The sequence below is a fragment of the Cuculus canorus genome, chromosome 7 (assembly GCF_017976375.1).
Source record: "Cuculus canorus isolate bCucCan1 chromosome 7, bCucCan1.pri, whole genome shotgun sequence".
NCBI classification, from domain to species: domain Eukaryota; kingdom Metazoa; phylum Chordata; class Aves; order Cuculiformes; family Cuculidae; genus Cuculus; species Cuculus canorus.
The window spans coordinates 29,711,514-29,728,772 of NC_071407.1; the positions used below are offsets into that span (position 1 = coordinate 29,711,514).

The 17,259-nt window shown below is 37.9% G+C and overlaps 1 protein-coding gene across 8 annotated transcripts in view; it reads right to left on the reverse strand.

Annotated features, from left to right (window-relative positions):
* Positions 1-2,704: 2,704 nt before the first annotated feature.
* Positions 2,705-17,259, reverse strand: part of CCSER2 (coiled-coil serine rich protein 2) — a 68,135-nt gene continuing 53,580 nt past the window's right edge. For 4 of the 8 annotated variants that reach the window (XM_054071409.1, XM_054071405.1, XM_054071408.1 and 1 more), the window contains one exon: positions 2,705-7,912. In XM_054071409.1, the coding sequence (XP_053927384.1) occupies positions 7,052-7,912 (861 nt within the window). In that variant the 3' untranslated portion in view covers positions 2,705-7,051. Of the gene's footprint in view, positions 7,913-11,579; positions 11,620-16,339; positions 16,425-17,259 lie in introns of all 8 variants that reach the window. The other 4 variants (XM_054071413.1, XM_054071411.1, XM_054071412.1 and 1 more) reach the window with 2 other exon arrangements.

Genomic DNA, 17,259 nt, shown 5'->3' on the forward strand with positions numbered 1-17,259 from the left:
AGGAACACGTCCCCCTCCCTGATGGCTACATCACCACAGATGCTGCAGAGCTTGGGACATGGGGAAAAGATCAGTGGCAGGAGAGAGCTGGACTCAGGAACTGGATTCAGGAACGCACGGATCCAGGATCAGGGGCAAACAGACTGATGAGGTCATCAATGAATATCAGCCACGGAAGAAGAGAGAGTGACCCTCGTGATGCCTCAGTTTTATCCTAAGTATGACATATGTGCGATGGAATACTCTGTTGGTCAGTTTGGGGTCACCTGTCCTGTCTGCTCCTCCCTGCAGGTGTGACCCTTTTACACATCTTTCGTTTATGGCTTTCCACCAGCTCGAGCATGGCTTCGGCTTCTATAGCAATGGGTACAAGCAGTGGTCTCTCTAAACACCAGTGCCCTGTGCTATCGCTTCTAGAGAGAGGAACGCAGTCTAAAAAACATGCAGATAGCTTTCAGAAAACAAAGTTACTTAGACGAGACATAGCTGAAGTTAGAAAACTGATCCTACTTGATCTCAAACCAGAATGCAAGTGTTTCACCAAGAAAGCACACACCATTACACCTCGTTATTTCCTCTGCAGACGCTGACTGACACGAGTTTGCTGAGGCTTCTGCGACTGGGACAGAGTTCAGAGCAGTCAGCATCACATGGAAACTCACGCTCTTACAGAAACAGCTGAAAAGCTTTTCTGTAACATTTACCCTCTGACCATTAGTGTATTTCTAATGCCTCTCCTCAAATTCCTTAGTTTGTACCTAGAGTAGTCACACCACAGAAAACACACAAAATGCAAGCGATGCGGTGTTCTGTGCCAGTGGTGTAAGATACGTAATTCTGGAGTGTGAAATAACCACAGAAATCCTTTTTCTCCTTTAAAAGAAATACATTTGTATGAAATCAGACAATATTACATAATAGAATAACTGTCAAAAATAATCCCCGGAGAAAATTAACACCCTCAAAGCAGCTCGAAAAGAAGTTTCATCAGAAGTATATTTGAAAGGAAATACACATTTTGCATATGTAAACACAGAATACAAACTGATCACATTTTCCAGCACCCTCCATGTCCCAGAAACACCATACACAGAGCTTTCAACATTATGGACACACATAGACCTTAAATAACTCTTTTGAAGTAAGAAACTGAACGGCAGCATAAAATGCACAGGAGTATTATTAGCAGAGAGTTTATATATAATTAAGATTCCCTGCGTGGTAATACCAAATCCGCAAGAGCTTATAAGCATATGGTTTGAACATTGGCGACTTTCTAGAAACAGAAGTTCATATCCCTGCAGGATCAACGCAGCTTGACAGCCTTCTGCTGTGTATCTTGCGGTGAGAACTGCTTTGCTCCTGCTCTTTTGATACAACCCACACCGAGAGCTCTCACCTGGGGCTGCTGGGGTACAGAGCAATAGCACAGCAACAACCCACAGAAACTACAGAGCGCAACTTCAGAGGGTTTATAAACCAGGATTGAACTCAGAGCTGCCTTTAGAAGCCCGAGCAATGCAGGAGCTGGTTGCTCAAATCATTTCGCCAGAGGTGGAAGTGATTTGAGTGGAATTAAAAACAAAAGCATCCCACGCATTGACAATTTCTTGTGTTAACATAATGTGTCCCTTTGGGATGGAAGATGGGTACACAGCTTCCATGACACTGCCAGTGTACTGTCTGGGATACATATTCCCATGAGAACTTCCTTACAGGGCTTCGGAGAATGTGTTGCATGTAACTCACATGGATAAAGTATTCCTTCTTGTTTACACGCACATAACTTCTGTGGGACTCGAGTAAGACGGGAAGTCTCTGGATCAGGTAGTAATAAAATAGTTCAATAAGGTCCACCAAAGTTACCTTGCAAGGAATTAGTTTACCTTTTATTTTATTTAATTTACTTAATTTTAAAACTCAGGCTTTTGAGGATTCCTAAGCAGGAAAACACAGGGAGATTAATATATCATTCAAGAATATAAAGGAGGAGGAATTTCCTGAGGGAATTTTTATCATGCTGTCAACATAGAATCTTGCAAGTTTTGACTTTACTAACAGGATTAATACTCTCACCTTATGTATCAGGAAACTTAGAGAGATTAAAGGTAGCCCAGGATAATCAGGATGGTTTGTCAAACTGAGTAGCAATTAAAGTGGAGTAAAGAATTGTAGGAATCACTAGACTTTCACATTGCTATGCACTGAAGTATACCCACTGGATGCAAGTCTTTGAAGGCTCATTGGGTTTATAAGCATACACTTGCGATACAGCTAAATTAATGGCATTTACCACCCCTGGACCCACCACCACTGGGAGTGCACAAATGTTGTTCTGTACCAGTGATCACCAGGAAATTAGGGAAATACACACAGGCTGATCTTCAGAGTAATCTCTTATGCTAATAACTTCAACTAGTTAATTACATAAGAAAACTCTATGAAATACTCTTCTCAACTGTGCGTTAGAGGTGAAATAACATGTCTTTAAAAACCTGCCACATCAGTCCCTATTCATCTGGAAGCAATACATTAAACTGCTTAGCTTTTCCATCTCTTTCCCTCCCTCCTCCCCCCTTTTCTTTTCCTTTAATAAAAAAGTCTCATGCTAGAAGTCTATAAGCTTCTTGGAGAAAGACAATTCCAAGAAAAACCACTGTAAACAGCATAACGTCCCCCCAAATTTGCTGTCTACAGTTAGTTAATTCTGCAGAGTCAATGACTTAAAGCACACACAAAGTGAACAGTCAGGAGAAATAGGTACTTATTAGAATTATGATTTTTATTTTTATTCACTAGAGCAACATTGAGGAAAGAATTTTTACATACATGTTCTTAAATCAACTTTACAAGCAAATTCCAATATACAGTATTTACTCTGGCCTGGGTTAAAAACCAAAAACAACGAAGCAGATAGTAAGGGTACCTCTTGTTTTAACTAGTATTGAATTTAAGGTTTCACTGACACTGGAACTATATTGGTTTTATTGTGGTGCTTCTACAATTATGTAGGCAGTGAGCAGCTTTACCACAGCGGCGACTGAGTTTCCTTGAGAGCGTAACTGTAAGATCACTGTACTGAGACCTACCACCGGGATTATGTCCCCTCTGCTCAGAAAAAGCCACTATAACGAGATAAGGAATAGCTAAGCAACCTCAATTCAAGAACGGATTTCCATTTGTATGGAGAGAAAATGATCATATTAAGAGGATTATGTGCTATGTAAAAGCAGAAATACTTCCCCCACAACATGCAGCCTGCCCGTGTATGACACTTTAGAAGGTGCATGTGGTTGTCACATGCAAACAAAGTAAATCACGCAAATAGTATTCAGTTCTCTAGCATCGCTACAATAAATCAGCATTTAGATCCAGAATGAAATTAATTTTACTTATCTATGATGCAGTCTAGTGGCTATGTTTAGTCTCACTGCTATGAGGTGTAAAGTTGAGGAACCCACTTTTTTTGGGGACCGTATGAAAAATTCTGGGCCATTTTGGACTTACAGTGCTTTTGTGATTATTTCAGAAAGTCTAAGAGATAATATTGCACTTTTCTCAAACAAAAACATACATTGGGAACGTTATTCTTTTAAGGGCTATGCTAGTTGTAGGGAAGTTTTGCCACTGGCCTTGATAAGCAGTAGAAGTGCAAGCTACAAGGAAGGGGAAGGTCACAACCTGGCTGCATCATCCGCGTGAGAATTCATGGTTAAATCAAAGTCATTGCACAACAAAACTATAAGCACACTATATGAATATTTTTAAACATTCTAGAGTGCATACCGATTCTGTGAAAGTGATGTGAAGATACCTTGGAAACAGCAACACTAGCAGGGAAATTAGTTTCAAACAAAAGCCACACACAGCAGGAGGCATCTAGATCATTTTAGGCACAACTCCAAGCAATTAAGCTCATTTAAAGTGCAATTCTGTTTTTTTCTCTTGTGTTTATTCACTTGTTAAAACACGTAATTGCCTCTGTACACACACACTGAACAGTAGTTTAATACTTTTGTGAATATTGCACAAAAGAATTAGAAATCAAAATAAAAAATGGCAATAAACAAAATACCCTCTGAAGATATCAAATCCTTTAATTTATGCATTTAGGATAATCTGCACCAGTACTGATGATATAGCTGCACCTTCCATAAGGTAGATACGCCACGTGAAAATACTGACTGAATCCCATTTGCAGTTCTACGCAGTGCCCTCGTACCCATCTCCCCCAAGTCCCCATCCTTCACTGAAGTGAAGCTTCCAACTTCACCTCACTACGTCTCTTCCAGTTGCCCATCTACTGATGGGCTTTGCTCATACTCTGAACGTACTATACATGCAACAGAGCCTTCCCTGGTAAAGTCTGAAGAGCCAAAAGATGCAGCTGCCTTTAGAGGGATGTGAGGTTAGCAGCTGAATACACACAAAATTCAGGCTAGCATCTGTCTCATCCGTGATCAAATCCTGCTGTCTCCAGCTCAATGTCTCACTAATCTGTCAGAACAAAATGGGGAAATGCTATAACAAAGAATATAATCTACTTAAGCTCCTTTAACACAGGAGAAAACCTCCACAGAATAAATATATTTTTGTTCTTATATAAAAAAAATTAATAACTATCTTCTTTTTCATAAAAACCCTGATTATCTCTTCACTTCGTTCCTTTATTTTCAGTAAAGGTGCAGACAGATAGATATCTATACTTTTAAATGTAAACATTAACATTTTAACATCACTAAATCAGGCTGTGATACCTCCAGAATAAGAAGCGAAAGAACTCACGGTGAATTATCTTTGTCAATAGCATCAAGTGAAAAATCACCTTTTTACACAATATCACATACAACTGAAAATAAAATCTGCTTCTGTTCAAGGAAAGCAAACTTAAAAAACCTCACTTTCCATAGAAATCTATATGGACCAGAAAATGAACTAGGAATCAGATCATTTCCTCAGTAGCTTTTAAACTCCTGAGAAACACAGTTAGCTGCCAGGAGCTCGTTTTGGGGAATATAAAAAGTCACTTTTACCTTCTTGAAAGAAAATGCTTACACACTGAAGGCCATTTAAATCAATACTTTTCAAGGAAATAAAGATTTTTTTCCTGGAGAATAACTGTTACAGCAATCTTAAATTGCAGTTATTTTGATCCTGTATCAACTGTAAAGATGTCACCCCTGTTACATCTTGCTTATGTTGCCTTCTCCCCAGTTAACAGGAGTCCTGCAGGTTTTGGACTCATACAGATAGTTCTAAGACAACGTCCCCCCCCTACCCATTTCCTCCTCCAAGCTTTTAATTTTTCTGTTTCACTGTCAGTTAAAAGAACTTACAGCGTAACAAATCCAAAAGCTTTTTTGGACTTGAACTTTGTATTGAAAAATTCAGGTGAGATGATTGTATTTTTTCTTCCTCCCATCCAACCAAAGTATCCATCAAGATACCCCTAATTACAGGGCTTATGTTATAAACCTGATTACAGAGCTTGTTTATGAAATGTCTATACTATTCACTTTTAATTATCTCAAAGAAAATATGTCCTACAGCCAAAGCCTAAAACATACTACTCCTGTGGTTCATTTTAATGACATTATATACTGTTCAGGAACAGATTTTGAGCAAAGTAATTGTAATTGCCATCTACTGCTGATTTTAAAAACAATTTGATCAGAAAAACCCCCGAAAATAGCATCATCCAAGAGACACTGACGGGAAAAAAAGGAAGAATTAGAGATGGTGTACTAAGTTTCTGGAAAGCTGCACTGGATATGCATATATTTAACCCACAGCACGTGTCATGGTCCCATAGTTGCACCATGTGTTTCCAGACCACTTTCAGAAAAAATACTTGTCCTAGAGAGCAGGAGATTTTTTTTTTTTTCGTTTTATTTCCCCAGAAAGCTCCTTCCCAGTTATCATGCACTTCTTTAGAAATTACACAAAAAAATATTTTACGAAAAACCCAAACCCAAAATACACATCTCTGAAAAGCTCTTAAGAGTACCAGCTCTGGATTAGGACCGACTAGGATTGCTCAAAGCAAATAACTGCAGTTAATTCATTCTTTCTTTTTTAAATAGTTGCTTTTTAAATACAAGTTTTATTCTGTAAAACAGTTTCAAATCCTTACACATATGGCAAAGTTTGTGCAAAATTTCAAGTCAGGTACTTCAGAGTCTTTCAATATAAAGCAGAAATCAATAAATACAAGTAGTACAATAAAAGTTAAAACTATTAATTTAAATGCATGTTGTGCGATGTCAATATCGGTGTTATGGACCCCTTATTCCCGGAGGCTCCCTACTCACCAATTCACAGGAGCCCGTATCGTAAGGTTTTGCACAAGTATCCTTAGTACGGCATTTCAAGAATCTACCCAGTTATGTGTCTATTTAACACAATAAAAACATACCACAGTCTTTTAACAAATGATTAAGAGAGAAGATTCATTTCACCCTATGAAAGTTGCTTATTTTCTGTGAACAGTGAAAATGGGATAAATAAAGAACAGAGCAACTTCAGATTACAGTAAAACAAAACAACACAACCCACCCAACCCACCAGATTAAATAACATTAAATATGTCAGTCTTGAGATAATTATAAATACAAGGATTTTTGCATAGGCCTCTGGAATACAGAGTCAGAATTATGGCCAATAAAACATCTGCTAGCAAGTCTAACTTTCCACTGCTCTAACCTAATGAGTACTCAGAACCAAGAAGTTAAACTGAATAGTAATTCCATTGTCTAATAACTCAAACAGAGGTAAGAATTTCTGACATCCTGAAATATATAGTGCAGCATTCTGGTATTTGTGGTCACCACAGACTTCAGTATTCGCCTAATTACTAATATCACTGGTCAATACAATCTTTAATACAGACCTACAATATAATAAAACACACTCAAGAGAAGCTGCACAGCTCACAAGATGAGCCTCAGAGCATAACAGGATGGAGTACGCAAGCACTCAAGAAAGATGCTATCCTTAATATTCACTCAGGACTTGCAGGCTGTAGATAGGCAGTCAATACATGGGAAGCGGTTCAATGCATGGCATCATTCAAGGAGATGTAGCTATGTTCTCTATGTGTCTTTGGTTTAGGGAGGCGGGAACGCCGATCAGAGGGCAAACTATCCCCAGAATGCAAACTAGTATTCTGTGTTTGCCCGTTTTCCTTTCTCTGTACCGGTGGCTTTGGGATGTTAGTCTTCAAATTGGTGTTTTGAGGCTGTGCAGATACCGACGTGGACTTCTGACTGCTCATTTGCTTAGATTTAACAAAGGACATAGTTGGTGGGCGAAGTTTAGATGCTTTCTGACTCTGTTTACCCTTTAGGTTATCTTGACCAGATGTTGGCTGTAGCCGAGTCAAACTACTCGGTGGTAGAAGCTCACGTTCCTTGGAAGCAGCGGAATGATTTGCAGATCGTGTGAGAATGGCCATCGTTGGAGGCACTAAAGCATTTGGGGGCTTTGCAATTCTTGAAGTCTTTGGCCAAGAAGTCTTGTTTGTGAATGAGGGTTGACATTTCGCAGCTAATTCAGTCTGCACCTCTCTAGCATCAGCTTGTGCAGAGGTCTGAAAACAGGGACGAGATGGTAGCGTACCTTCTTTATTACCAGCCACCTCTCCAGGTTCTTCAGTGTTTTCATTTTTCAAAGTTTCCAAATATGACGCATTCTCATCTTTTATGTTTAACTGTATGTTCATTACAGAGTTTACATCATTCAGGCTATTTATGAGAGAGATATTTGCAGCATTTTGATTCTGATGATTGCTATTTTCATGCAGATCATGTTTAGGATATTCGCTGTGGGCCTCGATATGTAGCATTTTTATTAGTTTTCCCTGGGCGAGGTCTGTGGAACTGGGAAGGCTGCTGGAAGGCTGTAGTACTTGAGGCTGTTGAAGAAAAAAACCACAATATATAAGGCAAAGAAAACAGCAGAAAACGTTCTGAATCCAACGTGGGTGCTTGATAAGGGCTTTATATCTGTTGTTTTTAAAATCAAAACTGACTTTGACAAAACAGTATGGTTCATGGGACATGTACAAAGGTAACTTGTAACTTAAGTGGAAAAAACTATACCAGCACTGAAATACACAACAACATAAAGACAAAAAAGAAATTGATTATCTTACAGAAGAAACATGAAAAAGGCATGGTTGATGGTCTCACCCAAATCCGCGGGACAGCGCAAGGAATGGTTCACAAGCGCTGATCAATTCCGATTCAAGTGATTAACTAACAAATTCAACAGCTTATCAGACTGCATCTATCTTTTAATTTCTATTCACTGCACACTCACTATCACAAACCTTTTATCAATGCTATATGCTGTACAGGCGGGAAAGTTATTTACTGGACCACAGGAATTTACAGTGCATTGTCCTTGCCTTACTGAGGTCAAAAAAATTGATAGAGGTATGTTGTAACTAGGATAGTGACTAGACTTAGTAATTGTTTTATCTTGAAGGGAATTCAAATGGGCTGACAAAGAAACCATCTTCAAGAAAGCAGTACAGAGCACATGTGTAGCTCATACACTCCTACACTGGTAACCAAGGGATAAAGGTAAAGTAACGAAGATTTTACATTTTATCAGAAGACAGAATCTGATCAGACAAGTTATCAGAAAAGAACTGCCAGTACCTCTTCTGGGTCATTTCTCTTTGCTTTTCCCTGTAAAAAGACTTCAAAGATTAATTATGTTCTAGCTTCACAGATGCATCCTTGAACTGCAACTACTATACAGATCTTGGAAGAATTAAAAATTCTGCAAAACCCGAAACCTAAACCTCAAGCGATAGTTTTAGCAAGACTCAAGTCTGGATGATTTCTCATTTTCTTTATAAAGGAGGGGAACTGGATTACTACAAGCTAGATTATCCCCAAAGTACGTGAATTCTTACCAACTGATAAGATTGCATGTATATAGTGAACAAGCATAGAAGATTTGCCTATTGGTGAGAGACAGCATTGTTTGTCTTTAAGGGATTTGACTAAAAATGTCACTTCAGTCACTCTTTCCAATTATTCACAACTTCTAAAAGAGAAAGCCAATTATTTGTCTGGTCTTTTTAGCTGTTCTTAGAATGAGCAGGAAGAACATAACGATAGCTGTACGTGCCAAAGTCCTGTTACATTTCTAGGACTACAGCGCATCTCAGGATTCTTTAAGCTTTTAACCTTTTCTCTGGCAGGATAACTACGGAAAACTGAATCCTCAATTTCTCATCAAGAAAAAAAAATAACAGTAGTAACAGTAACATTAAGATTTCTCAATCTAATTTTGATTTTCCCTTTCGAATATATGGGTACTACCTGTAAGCAAAGGTGACCAGCGACATCAGCAGGTGATAGACAGGTCAGTGCAAATATGTCTGAACACAATTGTTTTGCAAAGAGGAAAGAGGAGAAGAAAAAAGAAAACCAAAACAAAAAAGCCTTCTAAATGTGTCAAATAAGTAACAGAACATTTTTTCCTTACATGACCAAAACTAGCTTAACTTTGCAAATGCTTCTTAAACAAGCAATCCCAGAGGAAGTAAGTACTAAAGGCAATTAATAATTCAATATATTTCAAGCGTTAATGCTTAAAGCCCATTAATCTTCCGGATATTTTTGTCATTTTGCAGTGTTTATATAATGGATTACAGAGCCACTATCCATCCAGCTTAGGAGCTGACAGGCAGATGTCAGCCAAAATGTATTATTGATTTGAGACCTCACCTATTAAAAAAAAAAAGTGCTAAAAATGAGCATAGAAATCAAAGCGAAATATACCCGATTACCACACCAACACTTCAACAAATAATTCAAATTTTCTAACCCTACCTGAAATTGAAATTTAGTATGTTTACAGCAAACATGTCAAATTCTAATATGTGAAAATAATTGTCTGAAAAAAAATTCCCTTCACATAGAAAGGGTTTCTAAATGCCAGTCTTCACAAATGCATAGAAATATCTATTCTGAGAATTACAAATCCTAACCTTATATGAAATAATCCTGCAAAATAAAAAATTTCTTACATTTCAGAAGCAGCTAAATTGTATGGAAAGTTAAGTTAAACACAAAATCATCGGAAATACAGCAAAGCAGCAAGCTTTTGACAATGCTATTTCAAGTTCTTTTGACAAAAACTAGGTAATACTTGAGCTTTTCCATTTGGACCATTTTGCATTCTTACATATAAAGGCACATTTTCCTCATCATCCTTCCTAACCTAAAAACATCTTAGCAGCTTAATATCCAGCAAGTTAGCAATTCAAATGTAAACACAGCTATGCACTCAGAATTAGGAGGACACTAAAGCTACAGTATCATCTTTACCAAGTTGTTTTAAATACTGTACTGTTTGCTAATTTTGTATTTCTACTTAGACAAAGTCTGTCCAATTACCATGATTACAGATTTTAATTTCTTGAAACTGCTACATGTGTTAACATTCAAAATGACACTTAAAGGAGAGAAGTGTCCATTTCCAAAATACCCAAGTAACAGTTCACAAGGTATCTAACACTGAAAACAGCTTACATTTTGCCTTACACACGTTTTCTTTTTACTAGAGAATTCCTAATAAATTATGACTGTGTTATTAATAAAAAAAAAAAAAGCCAGCAGAAAAACTAGTACTTAGTGAATTCTACCACAAGGAGGGGGAAAAGAAAGATAAAGAAACAGTCCTCCTTCTAGGAACAGCAATTCATTTCATGGAAATCTTAAAGGTCGCCACCTGCATTGCTTTGAGTGTACTTTTGATAATATTTCAGTGTGGGACTTGCTGCAGACTATCTTGCTAACCAGACTTTTATGTCTGTCCCATTAACAAAATATGCGGGTGGACAAACACTTGCATTCCTTTGGGCTCTTCCTAAAACTCTAAAGCTGGACTCTAAAACATCTCTAGCACTGGATAACAGTAGAGTCCTCTCCAAAATGAAAGTACATGAGATAAAAAGCTTTGTGCATATATTCCTTTTTGCAGAACAAAGTAACAGACTTCCTTACCGGCAAGAGCTTCACAGGCTTTCGTGTACTGGTGCACCACTCAAAGTTACTGAATTACAGTCTCTGCCACAATGGCTTAAGAGATCTTCTCTTGTTTCTTTCAAGTAAATCTGGCTGTTAGATCACCCAGAGAAAAATGACAACATACCCACAAAGAGGATTACATTACTACACAGTTACTGAACCACTGAGATTGCATTAGCTTTGTGTTGGAAAACGGAGATCAGTATGTTATACTGATACAGAAGCTAAACTGACATGGTTACACCACAACCATTGCAATATCACTACTTTAGAATTCCCTTCAGTTTGGCTTTGGTCGCTCTGTATCTCTAACCTCAAACTCCATCTTGATTCCCTATATAATATCTCTATTTATCTGAAATAAATACAGTTTGTCCCTGCAGTATTTTGAGGGATGAGGGAAGTGAAGCAGTGGGAAATCCAAGAACTGCATGCACATCTCCAATAGACATGCATCATGCATAGGGCAAAAAAACCAACAGTGAAAACGCATGAGGAGGAGATGGGAAGAAATCTGAAGTTGTACTGTACCACGCTTTATCACAGAAGTAATGGACTAACTTCTCAACTCCTTGCCAATGGCATAATGGGAAAGCAGAGACAAGAAAAAGACAAGGACAATGATGTCAGAGCACCAAGACAAAACACTGAGCAATTGCCATGACAGAACTGCAATTTTTCACCAATTAAATTGCAATTACAACATCCCCCACTCATTTTAATCCACCTTCCACAAGGGTAGCAATAGTGTTTAAGTAACGCAGTACAAGTATTACTTACAGCAAGACCTGCATGGAATACCTTTGCTCTTTTAACTTGAAGTCTTTTAACACAGGTAATCTCTTACAACTCAAACACCATCCAGAGCTGTGACTATTTCTGTGTATGCTTACAAATATCTAAAATATTGGCATCCACGCACATACATGTTTGGTATCTTACAGTGAACAACAATGTGGTAAGATACATTCCAATACATTACATATTTTGACCATGTTGCCCATATTGTTTAATAACCCATCTTCTAACAATTCATTCAGAGCTTAAAGAGGCTACAGACTACAGTGGTTTCTTTTTGGAGGGTAGGTGGGGAGGGAAAGCAGACAAACCCTGCTAGGTAAGTGTTTCATTTTCTGATCAGTTCTGACACCCTTTATCTCATTGCCTTGGCACAGGATCAGCTGTCATTTCACAGGCCTTCATTTGAAGGTACAACCTTGCTGAAAGGCCCCCAAGAAAGCCCTCATTTTCCACCTCTAGAAAACATCAAGATTTCACACCTTAAATCTGTAGCATTTGCCAATAGTTTCAGTTTGATTTTTCTTCCCTTCTCCCTTTCAGCTAGCTATATTATACCCATATTTCATCATTGAAAAGCAACATTCTACAGTATGGACTATGAATTTAAATAATGATACCAAAAAACTCTATTTTGTTTTTTAAACAATACTATTCACCACAGCATGAGGGTAGTAAAATAATTGGTAAAATGGCACAGCATTATTTCTTTTCTGCATAATCTGTATTAAAACCTCAACTTCCTTAAAGAAAAATGCTGTCTTTCTCAAAGAAAAAAAATACTAAAACTAATATATAGCTACATCAAGGCAGGTATTTCACCTACAAATAGAGATATATGTGTAAACATACAAATATAATTACATGTAAATTAAGGATTTTTTTGCAAATATATAGTCAGGTACAAGAGACAGTTTCTCCTGTAGCCCAATGTGTAACTACCCAACTCAGAAGATGGGAGTTTTTCTTAAGATATTTCCTTATATAGCTGAAGACGAATCTCTCAGAGCAAATACAAATCTGTATAAAAGGACAGTAAAGTAATGGTTCCAGGACACTACTAATAATTTGTCACTCTCTTAGCATAAATTGTAGAACTTCCAAGCTAACATTCTGAAGCAACTTTGTCTGTTAACACCACTTTGTACACCCTACAAAAAACCAGAATCAGTCCATAAAGGTTTGGCAGCATTTCCTAGTGTTAAGCAATGTATCCTCACTGAAAAAAAATTAAAAACACATGAAAAAATCAAAGCCTGGACCTGTTTAATTCAATGTGCACACAGCAGCTTTCCTGCTGGTGATAAAGTTGTAGCTGGTGATGTGTCACCTGCTACAACTGCTCACATTACCTTTATTTGTAATGCTTACATACAAAAAAGTCTCAACACTTTCACTATGAAGTGCACAGTAAGAAAAGATGTGAAAAACTGCAGCACTCGAGTAACAAGTCAATTTTTATTGCCATTTCTGTGTGGAGAGGCACTTGGGGCTGGGGCCTGGGAAAAGTGGTATAAAATTCTTGTATTACAACAAGAGTTAATAACTGGTTCATTGACAATGTGTATTCTAAATGCTGTGTTTCTAGAGCTGCATCATTAAAGCTCCACAATACAAATGTTCAAGCTCCAAAATACAAATGAAAATGTTTTAAATTGTGTTCAAGAAAGTTTGCTATGTCATCAAATTATATCCTGCTACCAAGAGAAAAAATAACGGAGCATTACGTAAGAATTTAGTTCACAACACATTTGAGTTATAGGAATAAGAAAAATACAGTTTTGTTCATGAAATGACAAAACAATGTGCTATTGGGAAAGAGTTTATGAAATACAGAATTGTTTCCAAGGTTGTTGAAGCAACACAAAGTTAATAAACGTGAATGTATTAAAAATTAGTTCTCATTAAAAGTGCAAAACATACACAATTCTAAAGCATGTTAATGAAGTGCAGTGTTACAGTAAATCCTCAGGGCAAGTTAAGAGTAGATGTATGAAATCTTAACTGGTGCTATAGAGAAGAAATGTAAGCATATGATCGTATTGTAATATTACCTAGCAGGGATATATCACCTGTCCTGTACAGCAGCAGTAAAATCACATTACAGTATATAAACAACCAAATACAAACAGTTTACAGATTTATGCCCTCATAATCTATACTGGTTGTAAGTACTTTATGTATCCATCAGCCAGCAACAGCTTTGGGAAGAAACCTGCAATGTTAACAAGCGCAGATGACATTTTAGGCTCAGGATCCAGAAGTTCGAGAAGAAATGGTTGAATTCTGAGACATCCACACAGAAAACACAGCCAAACAAAATAGACTAATTAATCTCTGGAAACATTCAAGGTCAGGTTGGATGGGGCTTTGAGCCACCTGATCTACTTAAAGATGTTCCTGCTTCTGCAAAGGGGGTTGGACTAGATGACCTGTAAAGGTCCCTTCCAACCCAAAGCATTCTAGGATTTTATGTTCCCATCGCCTCATCTCTATTATTGCAAAAACACTAACGTTGACTCTAAGGCTGCTTTCCTTTCTTGGTTCCGATACTCAGCTCACCACTTGCCTAAAACCCCCACCTCTGGCATTCTGTACTAGCTAAAAAATCCCAGAAAACCACTGAACCAAGGGCAAAGGTAATGTGGGGAAAGAAGGATGCTAGTGATAATTGAGTAATCTTCTACTTTATGGGACTCTTCACACAGCAATAAATCATTGACTTCGCAAGTGACAGTGAAAATGTCCAAGAAACTTCCTTATTTATACTGTATTTTTATTCTCAGGATTTCTTTTGATCAAACTTAAGATTTGTAAAAAGGCTAGGAACACTCAATTATAGGAAGCCTTTACTTTCCTGAGCAACAGGTTCATTATAATCTACGTTAATTAGTCAATGCCCAGTTTTCATCTACTTTATTTCCTTTACTAGGAATTAATATAATTGAATTTTTTAGTATATATCATACATATTAAATCTGCTTTAATAATGGAAGTTTGCTTCAGAATCCCTGAATAAGAAGCTACTGCCATCAGTGCAGGAATAAGGTGAGGGCGTAGAAAAAGGGTCAGAGAGTAGCAAAGTTTTCTTCCTCAGTTAAGCAGACACCGTGAGTGATGCGACACCAGAGGTGCAAGTGTCACAGCTCAGACACCAGTCCCCCATTCTGACTGACCAGTAAGCCCCAAAAATGTGACAATTATATGTTCGAAAAGTCCGAAATCAATCTTCTAAAACTCCAGTTCTCTGCTGACAGGTTGCGCTACGGGCTGGCCCTCTACCCAGAAACAGAGGATGCAATGATCCGCTGAGGGGTTCTACATTCATACACACAGAGTTCCACATCAAACACCACAGGAAAATGAAGCACGTCCCTCCACTGCACAGAGAAAAGCCTATGGAACAGGCTGTGCATTCCTGATGAGTTGTTTAAACGAACAGTGTCACAGAAACACCAAGAGAGTATTTGAAATACCACTTAAAAAAACAAGATTTTTTTTTCTTGTAATTGAAATATAATTAGGATTGTTGCAGTCCAAAATAAATGTAAGCTTAGTTTTCCATTTTTTTTTACTCTTCAGATCTCCATTGGCCCTGGGAATTTTGCTTTGTTTCCATAATCTTACTTTTTTCTTTATTTCCTGTCCAAATACACTCTTGGGCTTTGCTAGGCCAACACACTGTAATTCTCCAATTACAGCACATTTTAAAATATAACTTTAGCTTTACGGACTAGTTATATTTCTTTGAACAATCATCTGTTTATAATGCAATACCAAAGCACAAAATAAGACTTACCATTCCGCTATGTCTATGAAAGCATACAGTTTTAAATTCAGCAATTGTCTTTTGTTTTGCAGATCCAAGCCAAGAGAACAAATGCATCTTATATCAGCCCACATTGTAGCTAACACATAAAGAACGTTAATAAATCATGCAAGTTTTGCAACAGCCGCTTCAATGATTAGAAGCCTTTTCAGAGCAAATACTGAGGGGGGGGGGTGAAATTAGTTTCAGGGAAGCCATTCTGAAAAGTTAAGAAAACTTCTCTTGAGAGGCAATGAAAACAACGCTTTCTCACCAACGTTTCTGTGTTCATCCACAATGTATTTACAGGAATACATCGCATATGCATGCGTGCAGACTTATGAGCAAACAGAACACATACACAAATGGGAGAGAATATTACAGCCATGAAAGAAAGGGAAAATGCAGCAAGCAAATTTATGTTAAGACAAGACTGGAAACAAGGGCCTACTCGGGTTTGCCTGATGAACTGCTGAAGTAAATCAGCGCTTAATAACTGTTATAAAGCTCTAAGTTGTAGTTGCTTATACGATGGCTGAAGGAAGCGTTTTGGTTAGCCACAGACTACTGTGTATGCCTGCAAATCTGCCTGAGAAAGGAGGATACTACGAGATGAACAGTGCGTGCAAAGGGAAAGCTTCTACTGGAACACGGTGAGGGAGATGAGTGAGAGGTACAGACTCACTCTGTCTGCGGTGCGGTGGAACAGTCCGAGGGATGCCCTGGAATGAGCCCTGCCAGGGAGAGAAGGAGGGAGCAGAATACCCACCCTGTGCAGAAAGAAAGAGGGGGAGAAGTATAATAAAAAAAGAGAACAGGGAAAAACAAGACACCAAAAAGCCACACCATTCTTCATTTCCCCAAGAAAGGTATAATGATATTTCCCAGTTGTTCTGCTTTGTCAAAGCAAATGCTACATGCTGCTAAGGCCCAGAGAAAAGGTTACACGATGCCTTAAACTAATCAGATATCTTACAAATTTATCTCCATTTTTATTCAATATAGATGCACACATTTCTGTTAAGGGAAAACTATAGCAGCTGAGCTTTTTGTGTTAGAAATACATGCTAAAAATTGTATTTTTACAGCTTTAACAAGTGTTTTTAAAAGGCCTCACGAAGCAATAAGTTGCTTAACACTAATCTACTGGAAAAGCAGTCAGCTTTAGTTTACAACAAAAATGTCTAATGCATAGAAATAGATATTACAGCAAATCCTGGTGCTCTAGAGTACACTTCACTCATATTTTCATAGTATTATTGAATGTGAAAGAGGAGAGGCAACATATAAATATTTTCCTTGCGCCTTGCTCTTGGAGCTTAAGCCTTCCATTACAGGATCGGGGAACTGTGCACATCAGTGCCACACAGGGTTTGCCTGTCAGAAGTTTCAGATCACCACAGAAGCGATACATTATGGCTGCTGCATTCTCAAAACAAGAAAGTAATTTTATGGAGTCTGTCATTTTCTCCATACCCTTACCGTTAAAAGGAATCTATCCAAGCTGGAACTGCCCTCTTAAATCATGGAATCTTCATTTCCTATTTCAGCAAGACAGATTTAAATCTCTGCAACCCCTTTGCCATTTAGCTGCTGAAAACTTAT